This window comes from Podarcis melisellensis, assembly GCF_964234715.1.
Source record: "Podarcis melisellensis genome assembly, chromosome: 15".
Taxonomy (NCBI): domain Eukaryota; kingdom Metazoa; phylum Chordata; class Lepidosauria; order Squamata; family Lacertidae; genus Podarcis; species Podarcis melisellensis.
Window position 1 is genome coordinate 18,448,502 of NC_138532.1, and position 18,679 is coordinate 18,467,180.

The 18,679-nt window shown below is 43.1% G+C and overlaps 2 protein-coding genes across 4 annotated transcripts in view; one reads left to right on the forward strand and one right to left on the reverse strand.

The window, feature by feature from the left end:
• USP28 (ubiquitin specific peptidase 28) overlaps window positions 1-15,568 on the forward strand; it is a 33,212-nt gene extending 17,644 nt beyond the window's left edge. The window contains exons 14-26 of one of the 3 annotated variants that reach the window (XM_081889754.1): window positions 286-497; window positions 1,944-2,014; window positions 2,934-3,165; window positions 4,986-5,174; window positions 5,710-5,855; window positions 6,016-6,201; window positions 7,194-7,289; window positions 8,734-8,912; window positions 9,265-9,343; window positions 10,570-10,649; window positions 11,546-11,669; window positions 12,568-12,763; window positions 14,172-15,568. In XM_081889754.1, coding sequence (XP_081745880.1) covers window positions 286-497; window positions 1,944-2,014; window positions 2,934-3,165; window positions 4,986-5,174; window positions 5,710-5,855; window positions 6,016-6,201; window positions 7,194-7,289; window positions 8,734-8,912; window positions 9,265-9,343; window positions 10,570-10,649; window positions 11,546-11,669; window positions 12,568-12,763; window positions 14,172-14,347 — 1,966 coding nt within the window. In that variant the 3' untranslated portion in view covers window positions 14,348-15,568. The remainder of the gene's footprint in view (window positions 1-285; window positions 498-1,943; window positions 2,015-2,933; window positions 3,166-4,985; window positions 5,175-5,709; window positions 5,856-6,015; window positions 6,202-7,193; window positions 7,290-8,733; window positions 8,913-9,264; window positions 9,344-10,569; window positions 10,650-11,545; window positions 11,670-12,567; window positions 12,764-14,171) is intronic. The other 2 variants (XM_081889755.1, XM_081889756.1) reach the window with 2 other exon arrangements.
• A 1,784-nt stretch (window positions 15,569-17,352) lies between these two features.
• On the reverse strand, window positions 17,353-18,679 carry CLDN25 (claudin 25). The gene has a single exon (XM_081891264.1). The coding sequence runs from the start codon at window positions 18,355-18,357 to the stop codon at window positions 17,647-17,649; it is 711 nt and encodes a 236-aa protein (XP_081747390.1). The 5' UTR covers window positions 18,358-18,679; the 3' UTR covers window positions 17,353-17,646.

Consider the following 18,679-nt stretch of genomic DNA (forward strand, 5'->3'; position numbering starts at 1 on the left):
CCTTTCCATTTCCTTGCTTTCCATATTTCCAATGAAGGACTTGGTTGAAAGCTGAGTGATGCCATTCTGACAGAGGGTGGTTTTCCATCAGGGTTGATATAAAATGAGAAAAATAACATGTCTGCGATTCAAATTGTTGTAATTTGATGTATGCTTCTTTTGGGGGGGTCTTTGGCCAAAAAAGCATCATACTATAGCTCATTAGGTGGCTGCTGAGTTCAGGGAAGTGTTGGTTTCCATTTGCTGGGAACTGTAGCATTGATTATCTTTCTATCCTCTTAATAGGGTGACAGTAACACAAGCTGAAAGTGCCAAGGACATAGCCTCTGCCCTAGCCACATCTCACCAGGAACCAAACAGCAAACCCCTCCAGTTTCCCAGACTTCCTGTGAAGGTGCCAGAAGGCCATGCCCCTCGTGAGATCACAAAGGATGAAATAAGTCTTGTTGTGGCCTGCCTGCAACGATGGAGAGAAGAGGTTGAACAAGACATAAAAGGTCTGTGCCCAGATAGTGCCCTCCCTAGTACAGTGGTACCTTGGTTCCTGAATGGCTTAGTTGACAAATAATCATCTCCCAAACACCACAAACCTGGAATGATTACAGTTTGCAAATGCTTTTTGGAAGCCAAACACCCATTTTGGCTGTCGGTATCGTTTCCGGGGCTAATCAGCCAATCAGAAGCCACACCTTGGTTTTTGAATGTTTTGGAAGTCGAATGGACTTTCAGAATGGATTGAGTTTGAGAACCAAGGTACCACTGTATTGCGTTTGTTTTTTTTGTTTTTTAAATTGTAAGCTTTTACTGTATTTTAAATGGTCCTGGGAGCTTATGGTGAAAGCTGGACAAAAATTAACAACAACAACAACTTTCAGTTGGAGCTAGAGTCACTGACTTTCATTGGGTATGTTCAGGGCTGTTCATTCTCTGCCCCATGCCAATGCGAAATAAACAGTGTCAACTTTCATGGAAACATGCTTATTCTAAATTCAGTTATTTCACCTGCTTGCTTCATTTGACGTTTGAAAGCTTAGTAAGTGTTGGGATATTGTAGGATGCAGACTCTGAGCTGGAGGAGCCTGTATCCTATTATATGTGATGCAGTTTTCACTTGATTATCAGCTGCTTTAGAGACCTGCTGAAAGGCAAGAAATAAATACTTTAAATGCAGCCTGCTCTTAATCTGCCTGCACACTTTTGTCTATTAAACCTCCACAGCAATTGAGACTTCTGCAGGTAACCGTATTCTTCACAAAACATCAATAGCCTTGGCAATTTTCATGATTATTTTCTTTATAAATGGAAGTAATTTCTAACCCATTCTTCATTGTTCACCCAATCCCAGAGTGGGATGTGACATTCAAATACAGTAAATGTGAAAATGGACAATATGCTAACAAAGCTACAGCAGCTGAACCAAGGGCACTCCTTTAGTCAAATGCTTGGGCGAAATCATCACCCAGTACCTTTGTGTGAATAGAGTTTTGGAAATAGGAGCTGAACTACTGTAAATCAATGCTTCCAACATCATTCTCTGAAGCTGCTCTTGAAGAATGGTGTGGTTAGTAGTATCAAAAGCCACTGAGAGATTGAGGAGAATCAACAGAATTGCACTTCTCCATCTTTCTTCTGATGAAGGCCTAATTTCAGGCTGGAGTGGGTCTTCTAGATAATCAGTTTCTTCCAAGAATGTCTGGAGTTGAGAGGCCCCTCCCTGTTAATCACTTCCCTAAGGAACGAGGCATGTGGGCTTAGAGTTATTAAGATTGTCCAGGTCCAGGGAGAACTTTCAAAGAATGGGTGCACCGGTGCCTCCTTCAAGGCAGCAAGAAACTACCTGCGTGGATTTGAATGTGGGTAGATATTTGTGTTGTCTGTGTCCTAGAAATGCTTAACAGTTAACGCAAGATCAAACATAAGTATTGAATTGTTTTGATTAACAGACCTGAATGCTTCTATTGCACTGCTTTCCCAATCTATTGACCAGATGTACTCAGATCCTTTGCTTCATCAGGTAAGATATTTTGTCTTTTCATTGAGATTGTTTTTCTGTTCTTGTGCTGGCAGTGCATGCTGTTAATTGAGTTCATTTACAGTTTTCTTGAAAGCAATATCATCTTATTGGGAGATGGGGCATATCTGCTGTTGTTGAACCTAAAGTAATTCTCTGATCTGTCCACGTAAAACTAGTTTACTAAAACCCAGCCTTTTCAAGCAGGCTTTTGGATTCTATATGATATCCTGCAAATAATGAAATTACCTTGCTGTGGAATGGTATTGCTAATGGGATTCATTAAAACTTGTTCTCAGACACAGGCACTTTCCATTTTTCTACCTTACACTATTTCCTGTACTTGTTTCAGTGAGCTGTAGATGCTGTTGTAAATATTAATAACTGGTGGAGTTGGTTCAGTTTTCTCCCCTTATTCCTTCAAAATACATTACTAGGACCGCTGCTTCTTTCATGCTTAGAGGTGTTTCTGCCCTTTTCCTCCAGCACGTAATGAATCAAATGCTGGGTGTGTTCTGGATTATACAGTGTCTGCCTCTTGGCTCCTCATCTTAAAAGACTTGGGTTTCAAGATTCTGCCATCATATTAGTGGAGTTACGTTGTATAATCTTGGTTTTTTCCAATAAATGGTTTGTAATCCTCTGTGTCAATCTGCCAAGTGATTTCTGGGTAGTCGGGCTTTGACCCTTAAAGTTCACACTTGTCACAGTGACTCTGAAGCACTGCTTTCTGCCAACTAAAACCATATTACTCTGGGAAGAAAAGAATCTGTCCCTCTCTGTGTGAAGCCAGGATTGTATGAATGGATAGTTCTTAACAGGCACAACAGCTGGGAATGTGCCTGGCTGAATCTGGCCTGAGGTCATGTTACTTCACCTGCTAAAAATAAGCCTGTTGTGTATGTGTGTGCATATTTTGCAGGTCCCTTACCACTTGCATGCTGTCTTGGTCCATGAAGGCCAGGCCAACGCTGGCCATTACTGGGCCTACATCTACAACCAGCCCCGAAAAAGCTGGCTCAAGTATAATGACATCTCTGTGACAGAGTCATCTTGGGAAGAACTGGAGAGGGACTCTTTTGGAGGCCTGAGGAACGCCAGTGCCTACTGCCTGATGTACATAAATAAAAAGCTACCACACTTTGCTGCTGCTGGTAAGGACTGTGAAATGCTTACTTGTCTGAGTGATCTTGAGCTATTGGTTCTGTAAGCACTTTTCTGCAATGCACCCAGTCCCTGCTTGTGGCTCATGGTTGATTCTTGATTGTATAGGAAGGTATGTAGAGACTTGGGGTTTGGGCTAAGTGATCTCTTCTAAGCAACTGTTTTTCTAGACGCATCTAGTTGTGTATAGAAATGGTACAGTAAAAAGGGTACAGTACTGGAGTGTAAGATGTCTAGCCTGCATTTAATGCTGTTTGAAATCACGAGAGAGAGGATGTCTTGACCTCCTTTTGCAATGCAGGAGTGAGTGCTGAGAGTGATCCTAACTGGGCCAAAGTAACAGACAATATCCATATGAAGACAGAGATGTTGGCTTAGCCCAGCACATTCTTCCTTCAGGTTGATGATATGCTCTATTCAGATACCTGTCTTCTGGAGCAGTCTAGAAAATTAGCTTGTCCAGGGTAAAAAGATGAACAAGTAAAGAACACGCAGGCAAGCAGTTGACCATTGCCATCTCTCATGGCATCTTCCTCCTTTTCTCTGGAACACTGAAAAGACATCTAGTCCATTGGGGTTTGGGAGGCGGTGTGAAGCACACCTAAGTAGTCCAGCTGATCTCTCATCACCTCTCACCATCTTTGCCCTGAATGCTGGCGGTTGGAAACCATCATTGGGTGCCAGTTGGATTGAAATGAGGTATTTTATTTTCCCTACTTCCTACATGCACCCCCCATCTTTGCTATAAGGAGCTCCGGGTGTCCTATATAGTGCTCATCCTTCCATTTTTAACCTCACAACAACCCTGTGAGAGGGGTTAGCCTGAGAGACCTAGTAACTGGCCCGAGATAACCCAGTTGAGCTTCATGGTCCAGCTGGGTTCTGAATCCTGGTCTCTCAGGTCCTGCCTCTGACATTCTTTAACTATACTGGCTCTAAACCCCAAAACAGTGGTGCGTGTTTGGGATAGAAGCAGCTTCAGTTTATTTGTATCTCCCGTTCAGGATTGTTCTGGATCAAAAGGCAACACAAGAGATCATCTTAATAAAGTTCCATTCCAACCCTACCCCAATTTAAATGTAGATATGGACCAGGATAAGCATAAGGATTGATAAGAAGCTGAAAGAATCCTCCAGGCATTGATGGGTTGACAGAGCAGAGGAGTAATAAATTAGGAGCTAATGGTTTGGGAGGAGTTGGGACTTTCCCTAGGTCCCTTTATACATCATTTGCATTTTGAGCCTTAGCAGTAGGTGTGTGGATGTGTAAAAGGTAAAGAACCCCTGGATGGTTAAGTCCAGTCAAAGACGACTATGAGGTTGCAGCGCTCATCTCACTTTCAGGCCGAGGGAGCCGGTGTTTGTCCACAGGCAACTTTCCAGGTCAGTGTGGGAGCAATACCTATTTATCTATTTACATTGGCATGCTTTTAAACTGTTAGGTTGGCAGGGGCTGGGACAGAGCAATCACTCCATCGCAGGGATTTGAACCACCGACCTTCTGATTGGCAAGCCCAAGAGGCTCAGTGGTATAGACCACAGTGCCACCACATCCCGTGGATGTGTAGCCCCCACCCCACCCCAATAGGGTGGTGTGTGAACCCAAATCTGTTTCTATAACTGTCTGCAACTTCTATCCAAGGTGCTTAGATAAGTAGGGGTGACCCATAGTATTAATAAACAAAGGTTTCATTGTAGGCTATTCTTTCACAAAGTGTCTTGGTTTAATAGTGAGCCCGACAAGTATTCAGAGGTAGGATGCAAGGGGCAAATGAGCACCAGCACCTTCTGGATATTTTCCCTTTGATTAGATTATGTTAATGGGCAGACCCAGAGAGAAGTGGAATCTCTGCCTCTGGAGCTCCAGCACTACATCCAAGAAGACAACTGGAGGCTTGAACAGGAGGTGGCAGAGTGGGAGGAGCAGTCGAGCAAGATGGCGCAGATGGATCAGTCATCACCAGCAGAGTCTCAGGACCTCTCTTCTGACTTGGGACAAGGTGAGAAAAGCAGTCTGTCTTTTTGCTTGCCTCTCCCAATGCCGGTTGTTCAGCCCTCTGACTTACTGGATTGCTGAGAGCGATGAGACAGTCCTGGTGCTTAAATTTCTATAAGAAGCCCTGTGTGGACTTTACCTCCCATATTGACTTGCCCCATGTATTGAGATGATTTTCAGAGGTTCTTCCAAAGCCCATGCCATTTAGAGGTAATGCAGATTGGTTGCTATCTGTAGAATTCCCTCACTGGGGATGATCCTTGGCACCAGCCTTGTTATCTTTTTATTCTTCCAGATTTATTAATGCATTACTTATAAGACACGGGCTGCTGTTTTTGTCCCGTTCATTGAAAGCATTGTTCAAAAAGTAGAATAAAAATCTTTGCCCTCCTACACTAGCTGTACAGCTGTACACTGAGCTGTAGCTCAGGGCCGGGCACGACCCAAGTTCTAACATTTTGTCTAGTTCTATGTTTTTCTAAATGTCTTGCTGGACGTAGAGAGTAAATTGTGCACTATGCTTATTTTTCTCTCCTCAGAAAGATCTTGTTCCTCCAGCTCTGAACGGATGGCACATTCCCTCTCCTCCGAACATGCCATGATTGCCAAGGAACAGACGGCTCAAGCCATTGCCAAGACAGCTGATGCATATGAGAAGGCTGGTGGATTGGCAGCTCTTGACAAGGTGAAAATAGCAATTGTTGGGCTTCCGGACCTTTGTAGCCACCCTTTTCCATGCCTCTGCTCCCTGCCTCCTCTTTCTTGAACCTTTTTTTGCTTTGCTGGCTTGCCTTTCATTTCCCTTTCTGATTTCTTTCTGTTTTCTTATCTCTGTGTGGCAACAGTCAAAGGAGGAGGAACCAGTGCAGCACCTCCCAGAAGAAGCAAACCCCACCACTCAGGCAGAAGAGCCACAGGCTGCTATGGGGTTGGAGCTTTCTGCCCCACCTAGCTCACAGATCTCTGAAGTGGATATCCCCAGTGTGGGAAAGATTCTAGTTAGATCAGATGCAGATGGATATAATGAAGAGGTACACAGCTATGTGTCTGTGTGTCTTTTTTGCAGCAAGCAAAAATGTTGGGGGTGAGCATCTTTCATTCTGAGGCATTGCAAACTAGGGAAGATGCCAGACACTGCCCTCGCGGGCTGCATCTTTCCCATTTCAGATGGGTTGTGCTTGGAAGTAAACATCCCAGAGCTGTCTCTCAAACAATCCAAATGGTGGTTATTAGGATTGCAGACTTTTCCACCAGTGGTTTGGTTTCTTTGACACGAGAGTACTCCCCAAGGTTGCTCACTTAAAAATAAAAATACTAAAGCTGTTTTGCCTCTATCGAGGTCTTTTTGCCATCCAAGGCCAAGGCCATCCAAGATGGTGAAGCCACATAACATTCTGAAAACGTAGCGGCAGTCCTAGTCCTAAATTTTGACTGCTCTCCTGTGCATGGAAGCAATCCCAACAGCACCATCATATTTGTCTCCGGATTGAATGAACAGTATGTTTTAGGCCTGGGGGTTTTCAGCATGTGAGTGGGGACTGGTAGGTTAAGTAAGCCAGTTGCTAGCAACCTGCTGTGGAGTAGGTGGACCTGCACATTATGTCATCCCATACAGGAAACGGGCATGGGTTAGGACTTGGGTGATGTATCTCTGCATCCCCTTAATTGCCCTTAATTCCTGCTCATCTTTCATTAGACCCTCTCGACGCAAATGTGGACACTTAAGTCATAGTTGGTAGAGGGGCACAAAGTTGAGGTGTGTCTACAAATGTGTGAACAAATCAAAGTAACTTAATAATCAGGAAGGGCAGTCTTCAACTGGCTGCTTCCATGACCATACTGGTTGAGGCTGATGGGAGTTGCAGTTCAGAATTCAAACATCTGGAAGACCCCAGATATGGAAGAAGGTAGAACCCTGACTCTGGACTCTGCATGTCTTAGCTCTTGCCTGTTCCGACTCTTTCATCGTGTAGCATTTTTCATTTTTCCTCTCTCCATCTTTCTTTTTTCTTCTTTCTGTCAGATGATGCTCAGTCCTGCCATGCAAGGTGTGATCCTGGCTATTGCTAAAGCCCGTCAAACCTTTGATCGGGATGGGTCTGAAGCAGGGCTAGTTAAGGTACTATTGTACACATTGGCCTTTTGGCAGTGGAGAAATGCAATGAAACATTGGCTATGGATGCCACGTGGCTGTTCCTTACTTCGTTTTTCCGCCCTGCGATGTCTTGATTGCAGAGATCATTTGTTCCATCACAGGAGGTTGATATTCCACTTTGAGGAAGCAGGTCTTCACTGATTTTTGAAATTTCTCCTCCAAGGAGCCTTCTTAAGATCTGTCCTCCACTGAGATAAAAAGCCTGCTGCTGCTCTTAAAGCATAAACATTCCACTCTGAGTAGAATTTTATTGGATGCACCCCAAAATGCAGCTCCCTCCACTACTGCTATTGGATATATATATTACAAAGTGTGGTCTTCTCATGACCAAGGGAAGCACTGGACTGGCTTGTGAAGCTTCTTTCTAGTCCAAGAGAGGGTGGCATCCTGATTTTCCTTCTTTCATCCTTCCTCTACATAAGGAGGGCTTCTCCCTGTAGTTAGAAAACTTAGAACCTAGAGATAACTATTTATCCTATTCTGCTTTTTCCCCTGCTTGGGGGAATTGTTAGGGGTTGAGGGGGCAGGGGATTGCTGCTTTTATTTATATTTTTTGTATATTTATTTTAGATCTTATGATTTTTATGCAAATTCTTTAATTTGGTTGTATTTTTTGATGTTTTATTTATTGTTTATGACTACTTTTGTTATGTTTGTAATTCTATGGGGGTTTTTTTACATGTTGTAAGCCACCTTGAGTGTGGTTTTAACCTTGGAAAGGCAACATATAAATAAAACGATGCATGCATGTATGTATATTGTTAAGAAATCTTTTGTCTGGTATCCATTGAGCCTATTTCTCAGCTGTAAAAGTCTCCAAATGAGGACTCATGTTTCTAGCTCAGGTTCTGGACATCTCAAGAAATCTTGCTGTCTCAAAGTGGATAGGTGGAAATTGCCCACCTTTCAGAAAATCCTCTGAATGATTGTTGAAAGCCAATGCGCTGGGAATTTTCTTAGTAGCCCTGCAGCCTTCCAGAATCAGCCTAAAGTGCCAACTGCTGTCAGAAGCAAAACTTGCATTATACCGTCCTATACCCAGAGGTCTCAGGGCAATTCACAGAAAAGATCACAATTGTAGAGAGCAGTTTGTTCCTGTTGTTGTTAGAGATGTGCGCTGAATAAAATCCTCAGTATTGCTGCACTAGATCATATGGCACTAGCTTTTGCGTACAAATTCCAAGGAGCTACTTTGACATGGTTGGAGCAAGGCCTCATGATAGTCATCTGCAGAGCAAAACAAGACCTTGCAGTTGCTTGGCTTCATAGGACTTTAATTTCAGCACATCCAGCTTAAGTTGGTCGTGAGCAGCTTATTGATAAGAATGTCCCTCAAAGTCTAAGAACTGCTTGCATTGTGGATTCATAATTGTCAGGCTGATATTGTTCCAATTCTTGGCTTTATTAGGCATTCCATGAAGAATACTCCAGGCTGTACTCGCTGTCAACAGAGACTCCAACACCACAAAATGACCCCCGGCTTCAGCACGTCCTAGTTTACTTCCTGCAGAACAATGCGCCAAAGCAAGTGGTGGAACGGACTCTTTTGGAGCAGTTTGCAGACAAAAACCTCAGCTATGATGAAAGGTTTGTTCAGAACACGTAAGCTGGAATGTCTTCTGTGTGAATAAAGGAAGGGCACAGAATTGTTTTGAAAGTGCTATATGGGGGCTTTGTTTGGTAGGAGTGGTGTTCAGTGACTTTGGTAGCACTGATCAGTATTAGATGGTTAAAGAGATTTTTATTGTTCTGTGTTTGAGCTCTCCATTTCTAACTTGCATTTCCTCCTCAATGGGCCAAGAAGGCAGCTTCCAGCAAGTCAGTGCTGCTTGCACCTCTAAAATAAATCAAAACACCTGAATCTAAGAGACGTTTCAGTTGACATTCTCTGGCTTTTGGGTATCACTTCACTAAGCTTTCTCCTCCTTTCCTCGAACAGATCGATTAGCATTATGAAGGTAGCTCGAGCTAAGTTGAAAGAGATTGGTCCTGATGAGGTGGACATGGAAGAGTATAAGGTAAGGAGCTTCAGCCCTAAAGTTTTAGGTCTGGTTTATATCTTTGTGTCAAAGCTGCAGCCTAATTGTTAGGTGAGCAAATTCTACTCTTATGACCAAAAAAGAAAAATTGGTTTCCTTCAGATAAGTGGTGATCACTTAGTTTCTTCAGAGTTGTGTTTTGAGGGTCAGTTGCTCTGTCTGAGATGTCTATATTTCCTCTTGCCCTGTCCTGTATCCTGGATAAAATCTGTTCCATTCCACACATAAACAGTAGCAGAAATAAGAGTGCTCTGCCTCCCACACCATCCCATTTAGATATTATGGTATATTTAGTAGCATTCTGTTCATCCATTTTCAGTAGAAATGAGTCTACAGCATTTTTAAAGTGTCTGGCTTGCTGAGACACTACAGAGTGTTTCAGGTGCTCCCTTTGCTGTCTTGTAGAGATCCTGCTTCACATTCACTTCAGGATTCATCTGAATCCAGCGCACAGCCTTACTGCATATGCCAAAATGAGGGTGAAGTGCATAATAGGCATCTTGTAATTAGTAAGTGGGCTATGATTCCTCTCTCCACCAGGCCTAGGGTGGGGCCTGACAGGCTTCATAAGAACTGCTGCTTCTGCAGCTGCCCAGCAAGGACTGGGGTATTTTGGAGGAAATTTGTCAGGAGTTGTTGCTGTTATTGATACAAATTTTTTGTATACTTTTATGTGGACATTGTTCAGTTTGGTTATGTAGTCTTGATGTGTTTTATTTTCATGACTACTTTGCTATATTCGTAACCATAAATCTTTTCATATTGTAAGCCGCCTTGAGTGTTGTTTTAACGGTGGAAAGGTGGCATTTAAATAAAATTATTATGATTACCGTATTTTTTCTGTGTATTATACGAGGTTTTTTGACTCAAAAATCACGTCCAAAACCAGGGGTCGTCCTATACACGGATGTGGGGGGGAAAAGTGGCGCATGCACGAGCACAACTTCCCACGATCTAGGGAGTGTTTTCTGCCCGCAGCTGCATGGGGGGAGAAGCTCAACAACTTTGGGCCACCTCCTCTCATTTTCTTAAAATTGAGTCCCCCAAACTGGGTGGGTCTTATACATGGGACGTCTTACAGATGGAAAAATGTGGTGTCCAAAAGCAACAAGAGAAAAGGAGCAATATGAGCAAAGGCAGGTGTGAATAAAGTGGGACTTACTGAACCAATAATGGATTGTGACCATTTTCTTTTTCCGGCACAGAAATGGCACGAAGACTACAGTTTGTTTCGCAAAGTATCTATTTACCTCTTAACAGGCTTGGAACTGTACCAGAATAAACAGTAAGTTTGTGTAAATTGTTTCTAAAGGTTGTGATGAAGATTTGAAGGGTAGCTGAGGATTGGTGGATGTATTCTTAGACCCAACGCAGAAGGTTGAAATATGTGGTGGTGCATCATAGCAAGTAGAAATTAGGGACGACTTGAGTGGGGAAGTACTGCTTTTCCACTGTGTATAATCATAATTTATTATTTATACCCCGCACATCCCCGGGCGGCTTCCAGCAAAATATTAAAATACATGATGTTGCCACTTCTGCATCTGTATCTTCTCATGAACACTTTGGCTCAAAAGGTTTCATTAGTAAGGTGAATTAGTAAGACTCCAGCAAACTTGGACAAGCCGCCTTCTAATGGACACAGGAGTGTCCATAGTCTATACATAAGGATGGTGAAGAAGGGTGGTGCTAGGATGCTTGTGGTAATCCCTCATGTACTGAGCAGGAACTTCTGAACAGGGTACAGTTGTGTTCTTGTGAATTTTGGTCAATGTGCTAGTTTGTGGGCCAGCTCTTACTAGGCAGCTGTCCTAACATCTTCCCAATTCCTCTACTAGATTCCAACTCCTACTTCACACATTAAAACACTCACTTCCATCTGAAACACTGTGACAGGAAATGAGGCTGCCGACGGGAGTAGTAATGGAACTGACGATTCACCGTGCTAGAGAAGAAACTAAAAATTTTAAAATTTTTGGTTTCTTCCATTAGATTCACAAAATGTTTAGGGGTATGTGTTACCCCAGCGTACCCCCAGAAAAAAGCACTAGGTATAGCCATGTATCCCAAGCAAGTATAAGAGCTATGAATGGCTGCTGTAGTTTGCAGTAAATGTTTGCTTGTATAACCTGTTTTAATTCCGAAGATTGCAACTCTCACCCTCTTTCCTGTTCTTATAAGGTACTATGAAGCTCTGACCTATCTGGTGTATGCCTATCAGAGCAATCTGACCTTGCGGAGGAAGGGAGCCAACAGAGGCGCCAATGCATCTTTAATTGCTCTGTACAGAAGAAAATGTCTCTTGGTTGGTATTAACCCCTTCTCCCCTCCCACCACCCCTTCAAGGAGCTTGCTGGTAGAATGATCCGCTTTGTTTTCAATCTTCGTCTTATTCTCATGTGCAGATCCAATTCTTTATAGAAATGGAGTTCACTGCTTTAATACACTGTTCTCCTCACAGTGCCATTGCTCTTCCTTTCATAGTTTTAATTTTCTGGTGGTCTTGGCTCTTATATGGGTGCTGCTTTCTCCACCCCTTCACGTATTGACTTTATAGTATGCTAAGGGACGCGGGTGGCGCTATAGTCTAAACCACTGAGCTGCTTGGGCTTGCCAATCAGAAGGTCAGCAGTTCGAATCCCCGCAATGGGGTGCGCTCCCATCGCTCTGTCCCAGCTCCTGCCAACCTAGCAGTTTGAAAGTACGCCAGTGCAAGTAGATAAATAGGTACCACTATGGCAGGAAGGTAAACATCGTTTCTGCGCATTCTGGTTTCCATCACGGTGTTCTGTTGCACCAGAAGCTGTTTAGTCCTGCTGGTCACATGACCTGGAACGCTGTCTGTGGACAAATGCCGGCTCCCTCAGCCTGAAAGCGAGATGAGTACTGCAACCCCATAGTCACCTTTGACTGGACATAATAGCTTAGGGGTCCTTTAACTTTATAGTGTGCTCTATCTCTTGGTTCCTGAATGGATTAGTAAAAACCTCGCTCAGGTTGGGGCATTTTGCAGGGAGGGGAATATCTGGCAGATGTTTGGGCTCTTTTTTGCCATGGCAATGTAAAAACAAGCAAACAAAACCCCCTAAATGTTCAGCTGCACTCTCAAACTTGCCACAGGAAGCATTGCGGAAAGTGACAGACACCAGGCTGAGCTGTTGCCAAAGACCTATAAATGTCTTTCTCATATTGCTTTGCCACAGAAGTTGAACGATGCTGCAGCAGCTCTGTTTGAAAGTAGCAATGAGTTGAGCGTGGATGAAGGTGTGAACATCTTGAATGAGCTGATCATCCCCTGCATGCACCTCCTCATCAGCAATGATACCTCTAAGGATGACCTGGATGCCGTTGAGGTCATGAGAAATCGTTGGTGTGCTTACCTGGGAAAGGACATGAATGGTAAGAAAGGGGGTCCTGGACCTCTTACTCTGTGCTGCTATCATCCTGTCTCTCGCCTTGTATTGCTAGTCTTCGTGTACCTTCTGACTATTTTTCTAAAGACTGTCAGTAAAATGCCCTTGCACAATTCAGATAATCCGCAACATTTGCATTTTGCTTAGCCCTAAAGCCAAGGTGGCAAATGTGGCCATCCAGATGCCGGCTGGACTACAGCTCCTATCATATCTGGCTATTGACGATGCTGGCTGAGGCTGATGGGAGTGGAGTTCAACAGCATCTGGTGGGCTACAGCATCTAAAGTTTACTGGAGAGACTGCCTTCTTGAAATACTAGATCTTTGTGTTCAAAATATGGGATTTGATTCTTTCATTTCCCCTCTTGTTCGCAAGTAGAAGTAACACCTGCCTCTCAACAGTCATACTTGTATGGGGCGTTCCAGTTATAGCAGCTTGCTGTGTACGCCAAGCAGCATTCTCCTGGGGTGAGGAATGATAGAAAATGTTTTGTTGTTGCCAGAAATTACTTGCACATGTTGCATCTGTACCTGGCACATCCTGTGACCAAAGGTACACACTGATCAGAAAACTTACTTTTAAATCTTCACGTGGCATGTCAGTCTTTACCCCAGAGATTCCGGGGGCAGGGGGCAGAATGGAGTAGTAAGAGGCAACAATGTGTGAGGAATTTATTATTATTATTACTGAACATATTGTGAATTAAAATAAGCACACATGATCTGGAAGTTAATCTGTTGTGCATTTTTCTTTGCTAGATTTTAATAAATTGGTTAAACTTTGTTCACTTCAGCCAGCAGGGGGTGTCAGGAAAAAGTATTGGCCCTAAAATACTATTTCAAAATAGACAAAAGCTCTGGTTTCTACAGTTGAGTTTTCTTGTGTTCTGCTTTCATGAACTTGTGAAAAAGCTTTTTCACATCTGCAATTCAGACTTGCAGATAGTTGCTTACGGTGAGAAACATTTCCTTTTAGACAAGTGGCTTATCTGACCGGTACCACCTTGTAAAATGCAGGTGGTTGTGAATTGGGTACAACTTAAAAGGTATCTCTTACTGTGCACTGAGAATGAGGTGCTGTTGTAAGTGTTTGCAAGTTGGGTTTGTAGACATCTGTGATGTCTGCAACACTGTCTTCACGAGTGTTTATGGGAAGTGCTTGGTGAAGTTGTCAATAAGTGCCCTATTTTAACTTGTAAGTGACATTATGTTGCTTTGAAGGAGTGGGAAAGGGGGGAACATGATTGAGGGAACTTCCAGATTTACATACAGATCAGCATTCCAGAGTTTTTCTGCATCTTCTTACATTTCACAATCTTAGTTTCAACAAGACATCAAAGCATAGATTTGTTGCTATTGGGTTGTTGTTGTTATTTGGCTCTTCTTGTCTTACAGAGGACCTGCAGCTAAAACTGAGTGAATTCCTACCCCGCCTGCTAGATTGTTCCTCCGAGGGCATAGTTCTGAAAGAACCACCCAAGATCCGCCCCAATTCTCCCTACGATCTCTGCAGCCGATTTGCAGCTGTCATGGAATCTATTCACGGGGCCTCGACTGTCACTGTCAAATAAAAACTGCCGACTGTACTGCATTAAGCTCTGGAGACCACAGGCCCACCAGCGTGTGGAATCCAGCTGCCGACCACCTTTTGGAATGGAGCAAGGAAGAGAGATGCTATGTTGAGACAATCCACATTCAGACCTAACCAAAACTGTGCTTAGAAAAGGGCTAAATGGGACATGACATCCTCTGGTGTGCACCATATATGGGCAGCCACTAAATTAGAACATATCTTGAGGTTTCACTGTTTTACGTTGCCTATAACTGCATTTGCCTTGGCCTCCTACAAGACCACGGTAGGAAGACACTTATTTTTTTAAACGGAAATTTTAAACACAGCATATTGTATATATATACTTCTGTTGTGCTCAATTCTTATGGAGTATACAGTGGTTTGATATGCTCATTGTGAGCATTCCATGCACGCTCTGTTATATTTTGAATGCACTTGCCACACATGCTGGTCTATTCATGTGTCACAATGCCAGCAGTATGTTATCAGTGCTGATAGCTGTTGTGCTGTCATTGCATATGACTGGGCCAACACAAGGGAGTGCATTTAAAGCACAATGGGGAGCATGTAACCTGAAGCCTGTTTAAACTGGACCTCATTGACATCAAAGCAGGACTGATTCAGGGAATAAGCTAGACAGTCATAGGTAATTTTAAGAGCAATAATTCACATTCACCTTTTTCGTGGAAAAACACCTTAAAATGGGAGCCTATCAGTTGAGGCCCTTTCCATCAGAGATCTCCTGATGTGGCGGTAACAGAAGAACCTGGTAGCCTGGGTTGTAAAAAATACAGGCATTCGTTTGTGTATGCTAGCAACTCAAAACACAGTTGATGCCATCAGGAGAAATGGTGATGGTGGCAATATTTTACAGTTGCTACAGAATTGCAAAAGTCATTCCAGGACAAGAATGGAGATGCAAAACAAAACCCCTAAGGAAACTGCTTTCTCTGACCTCCCAAAGTATATCTCCTTTATTACCAATCACTGAATTTTCATTATCAGGCTAGTATTGGCAGTGACAAAGGCTCTGAAGTCAGGAATAATAAACCTTTATAAAAAGATACTGCTTAACTGGCAAAGTCTACTGCCAATATTTTTAAGCAATCTTTGTTTTACTGGAATACATTGGCAATCGGGGTGTAAATGGAAATACATATTTGAGAAGCCTTTTTCTGTTTTAATTAAATGTGCAATAAAGAATTTTACCCTATTTAAATTTGTAGTGGATTGCTTTGTTTCTTTTGAGTGTCTAGACCAGGGGTCAGCAAACTTTTTCAGCAGGGGGCCGGTCCACTGTCCCTCAGACCTGTGGGGGGGCAGACTTTATGGGGGGAGAGAACGAATTCCTATGTCCCATAAATAACCCAGAGATGCATTTTAAATAAAAGCACACATTTTACTCAGATTCCCAGACCGTCCGTGGGTCGGATTTAGAAGGCGATTGGTCCAGATTCAGGCCCCGGGCCTTAGTTTGCCTACCCACGGTCTAGACTTTATCTTTCTCCTTTTCTCAACTGTGTTTGAACACTGTGAGTGTTTGCTATTGGATAATTTTTGCAAAGGTCACCACTGGATTAGCCATATAACATGACCTAGTCTGCATCCTACTTGCTTTGGTGCTAAGAATAGATTAATTGCTCCACCACTTACAGTGGTGGTGCGCCTCATTATTTAGCCTGTGATGCTGATCCTTGGTAAATCTAAAACATTGACTGGTTAGTTTGGGGTGGACTGCTGTGTACATAGGCTGGGCCCCTATGATTACATAGGTGTAAGGCTCCTGGAAAAGACCCTGATGGGAAAGATGGAGGGCACAAGGAGAAGGGGACGACAGAGGACGAGATGGTTGGACAGTGTTCTCGAAGCTACCAGCATGAGTTTGACCAAACTGCGGGAGGCAGTGGAAGACAGGAGTGCCTGGTGTGCTCTGGTCCATGGGGTCACAAAGAGTCGGACACGACTAAACAACAACAACAAGGCTCCTGGGGAAAACGCTGCTTGCCTTTACTTTTGACATTTTAGATTTGGGTGTTGCCAGGACTAACCAGGAGCCTAAGATGAGATACTGATATTTTAACTCTGCCCTGGGTCTCTTAACCATCCAAGTATTTATGCTGTTTTTCCTCTGATTAGCTTGTAGAATTCAGAAAAGAGACTTAGAAAACTCTTTCACCCTCCCTGCCCCCAAATGAGAGCATCTGCGTTATCAACAGAATCAGGCTTGCAAGTGATCTAGGCCTACCTAACCTTTCCTCGAAAGGAGTTATATGTTGTTGATGAATGCAACTTAAAGGAGCTTCTGCCAAAGTTTCAATCTAGAATTACTTTCTTGAAGTTCAAAACCATTGCCGTGTTCAATGTACTCATCTCACCTGCTACCTGCTTCAGTGCACAGGTGGGTTGAACGGTAAAGAGATCATCTTCATTCAACACCTACCATATGGATCCTAGGTTGCAAGCCTTTGCCTACTTGCAATGGAGTAAGACCCATTGAGCTCAAGGTTGTACTGGGCTTCTAAGCAGACCAGTATAAGATTGCACCATTAGTAGGTGAAGTCAGTAGCAGAGACACCACAAATAATGAAACTAATTTGCAAGGTATTTTTCTCTATGCTTCATGCTTCTATTTGAGAAGTTTCCATTTAGCCATTTCCCCCAAAACTCTATTACTGTATTGTCTCAAAAGACAGAGATTTCTGATCCATGTGAAAAGCAAACAAATGGTTCATTATTTTTTTACAGTGCAATTAAGTACTCCTTAAAAGGTTTGACAATGCCTGTTGAATAAAACTTGATACCTTGCTATTGACATTGGATATCATAACTACAGTCAGTCTCCTTGACAAAAATTCTTTCCAGTGAAGGGGTATGTCATTAAACAGCCACTTTCCTGATTGTTTAGACTGAGGAAAAATTAGTCTTGCACAGGAAAGAACAGGGATTCTAATCCTGCATCCATTCCCCCTGTCCCCATCTTAATATGTTAATAATACTCTAGTGAATTTTGAAGGAAAACAATTTATTTCTATGCATTCATGTTTAAGTTTCCCACATTGCAGTCATTGAGATGGGTATCCCTGTTGCCACTGAAAATGCCGCACAACATGGTATGACACATGTAAGTACAGAAAGTTTGCTTTCCCAAGCATATTTTTCAAAAAAAAAAAAGTGCTCCATAAAGGATGCTTGGAAGGATCCTAGACAATAACCCAGTTTCCAGCCAGTCAGATATAAGCCATTCTGACCATCTCAAATGGTTCTCATGAAACCTGTAAAGAGACTTTAGCAGGCAGCTCAGATGACAAGGTCTGCATTTTTAGGTGGCAAGTACTGATGATGACTTTGTAACCTGGGAGCCTTTCGCACTTCTGGCTTACGGTGGACAGCAAACTGCTTGGACTTTGTTTGGGTTTGTAGGAAACAAGCTGAGCAGATCAGAAGAAACCCACCTAGTATGAGGAAAAACCCAGCAAACCAGCCCAGGAATAATGCTTCGCCGAATCCCCACCTTGGGACAATCTCTGGCACAGTTTTATCCCAGAATTCTCGCACTACGTTGTAGGCAACCCAGGAGACGGGCACGAGGGTTGCCATTCCGGAAATGCAGAAGAGAATTCCTCCGGCGATTCCGAGGCGTTTTTTCAGTCCCAGGTTTTGTTCCCTTATCTTCAGACAGTTCAACCCCAAAATAGAAATAGAGAAGGCAAGGAATCCCAGTCCATTAGAGAGAACCATTACAATCCTAGAGATTCTGAACTCCAAAGGGAGGGTTAAGAGGGAGCCATAGCTTTTGCACTCCATTATGTTTTCATCTTGAATGACGCAGGCATGCCAAAGTCCTGTGTTCCAGGTCTCCAATTCATTCAATTCCAAGTTGAGGTTCTTCCAAAAAGGTATGGAAGTTGTAACACAAGAGGAGACCCAGCCGAAGAGCGAGATAATCAATCCCCCCAATTGGCCTATAGTACTGTAGTGCCAAGCCATATTTGGACTCTCAACCAGCATACAAAACTCTCTGCCTTTGAATGTTCACTATTCCAGATGAGCTTGATTCTTGTGGCAGAAGTTTTGATAGAACTACAGTGTCATCAATATGCTGTAGGTTTCAATGGAGCCCATCTGAATTGGTGCTAGTTTTTTAAAAGAGCAGTGGAGGAGGAGCTGAAGAGAATACCACTCATTCCAAGGTGTGGCCAAGCTTTTCACATCTGGTTGGTTTTGCCTTTATCTGGAGGGGGGAAAATACAAATCCTAATTCAGCTTAATTCATGTGCAAGGCAGAAATGTCAATGTTAATTGAATTGATGCAATCGACCAAGTCCCTTTC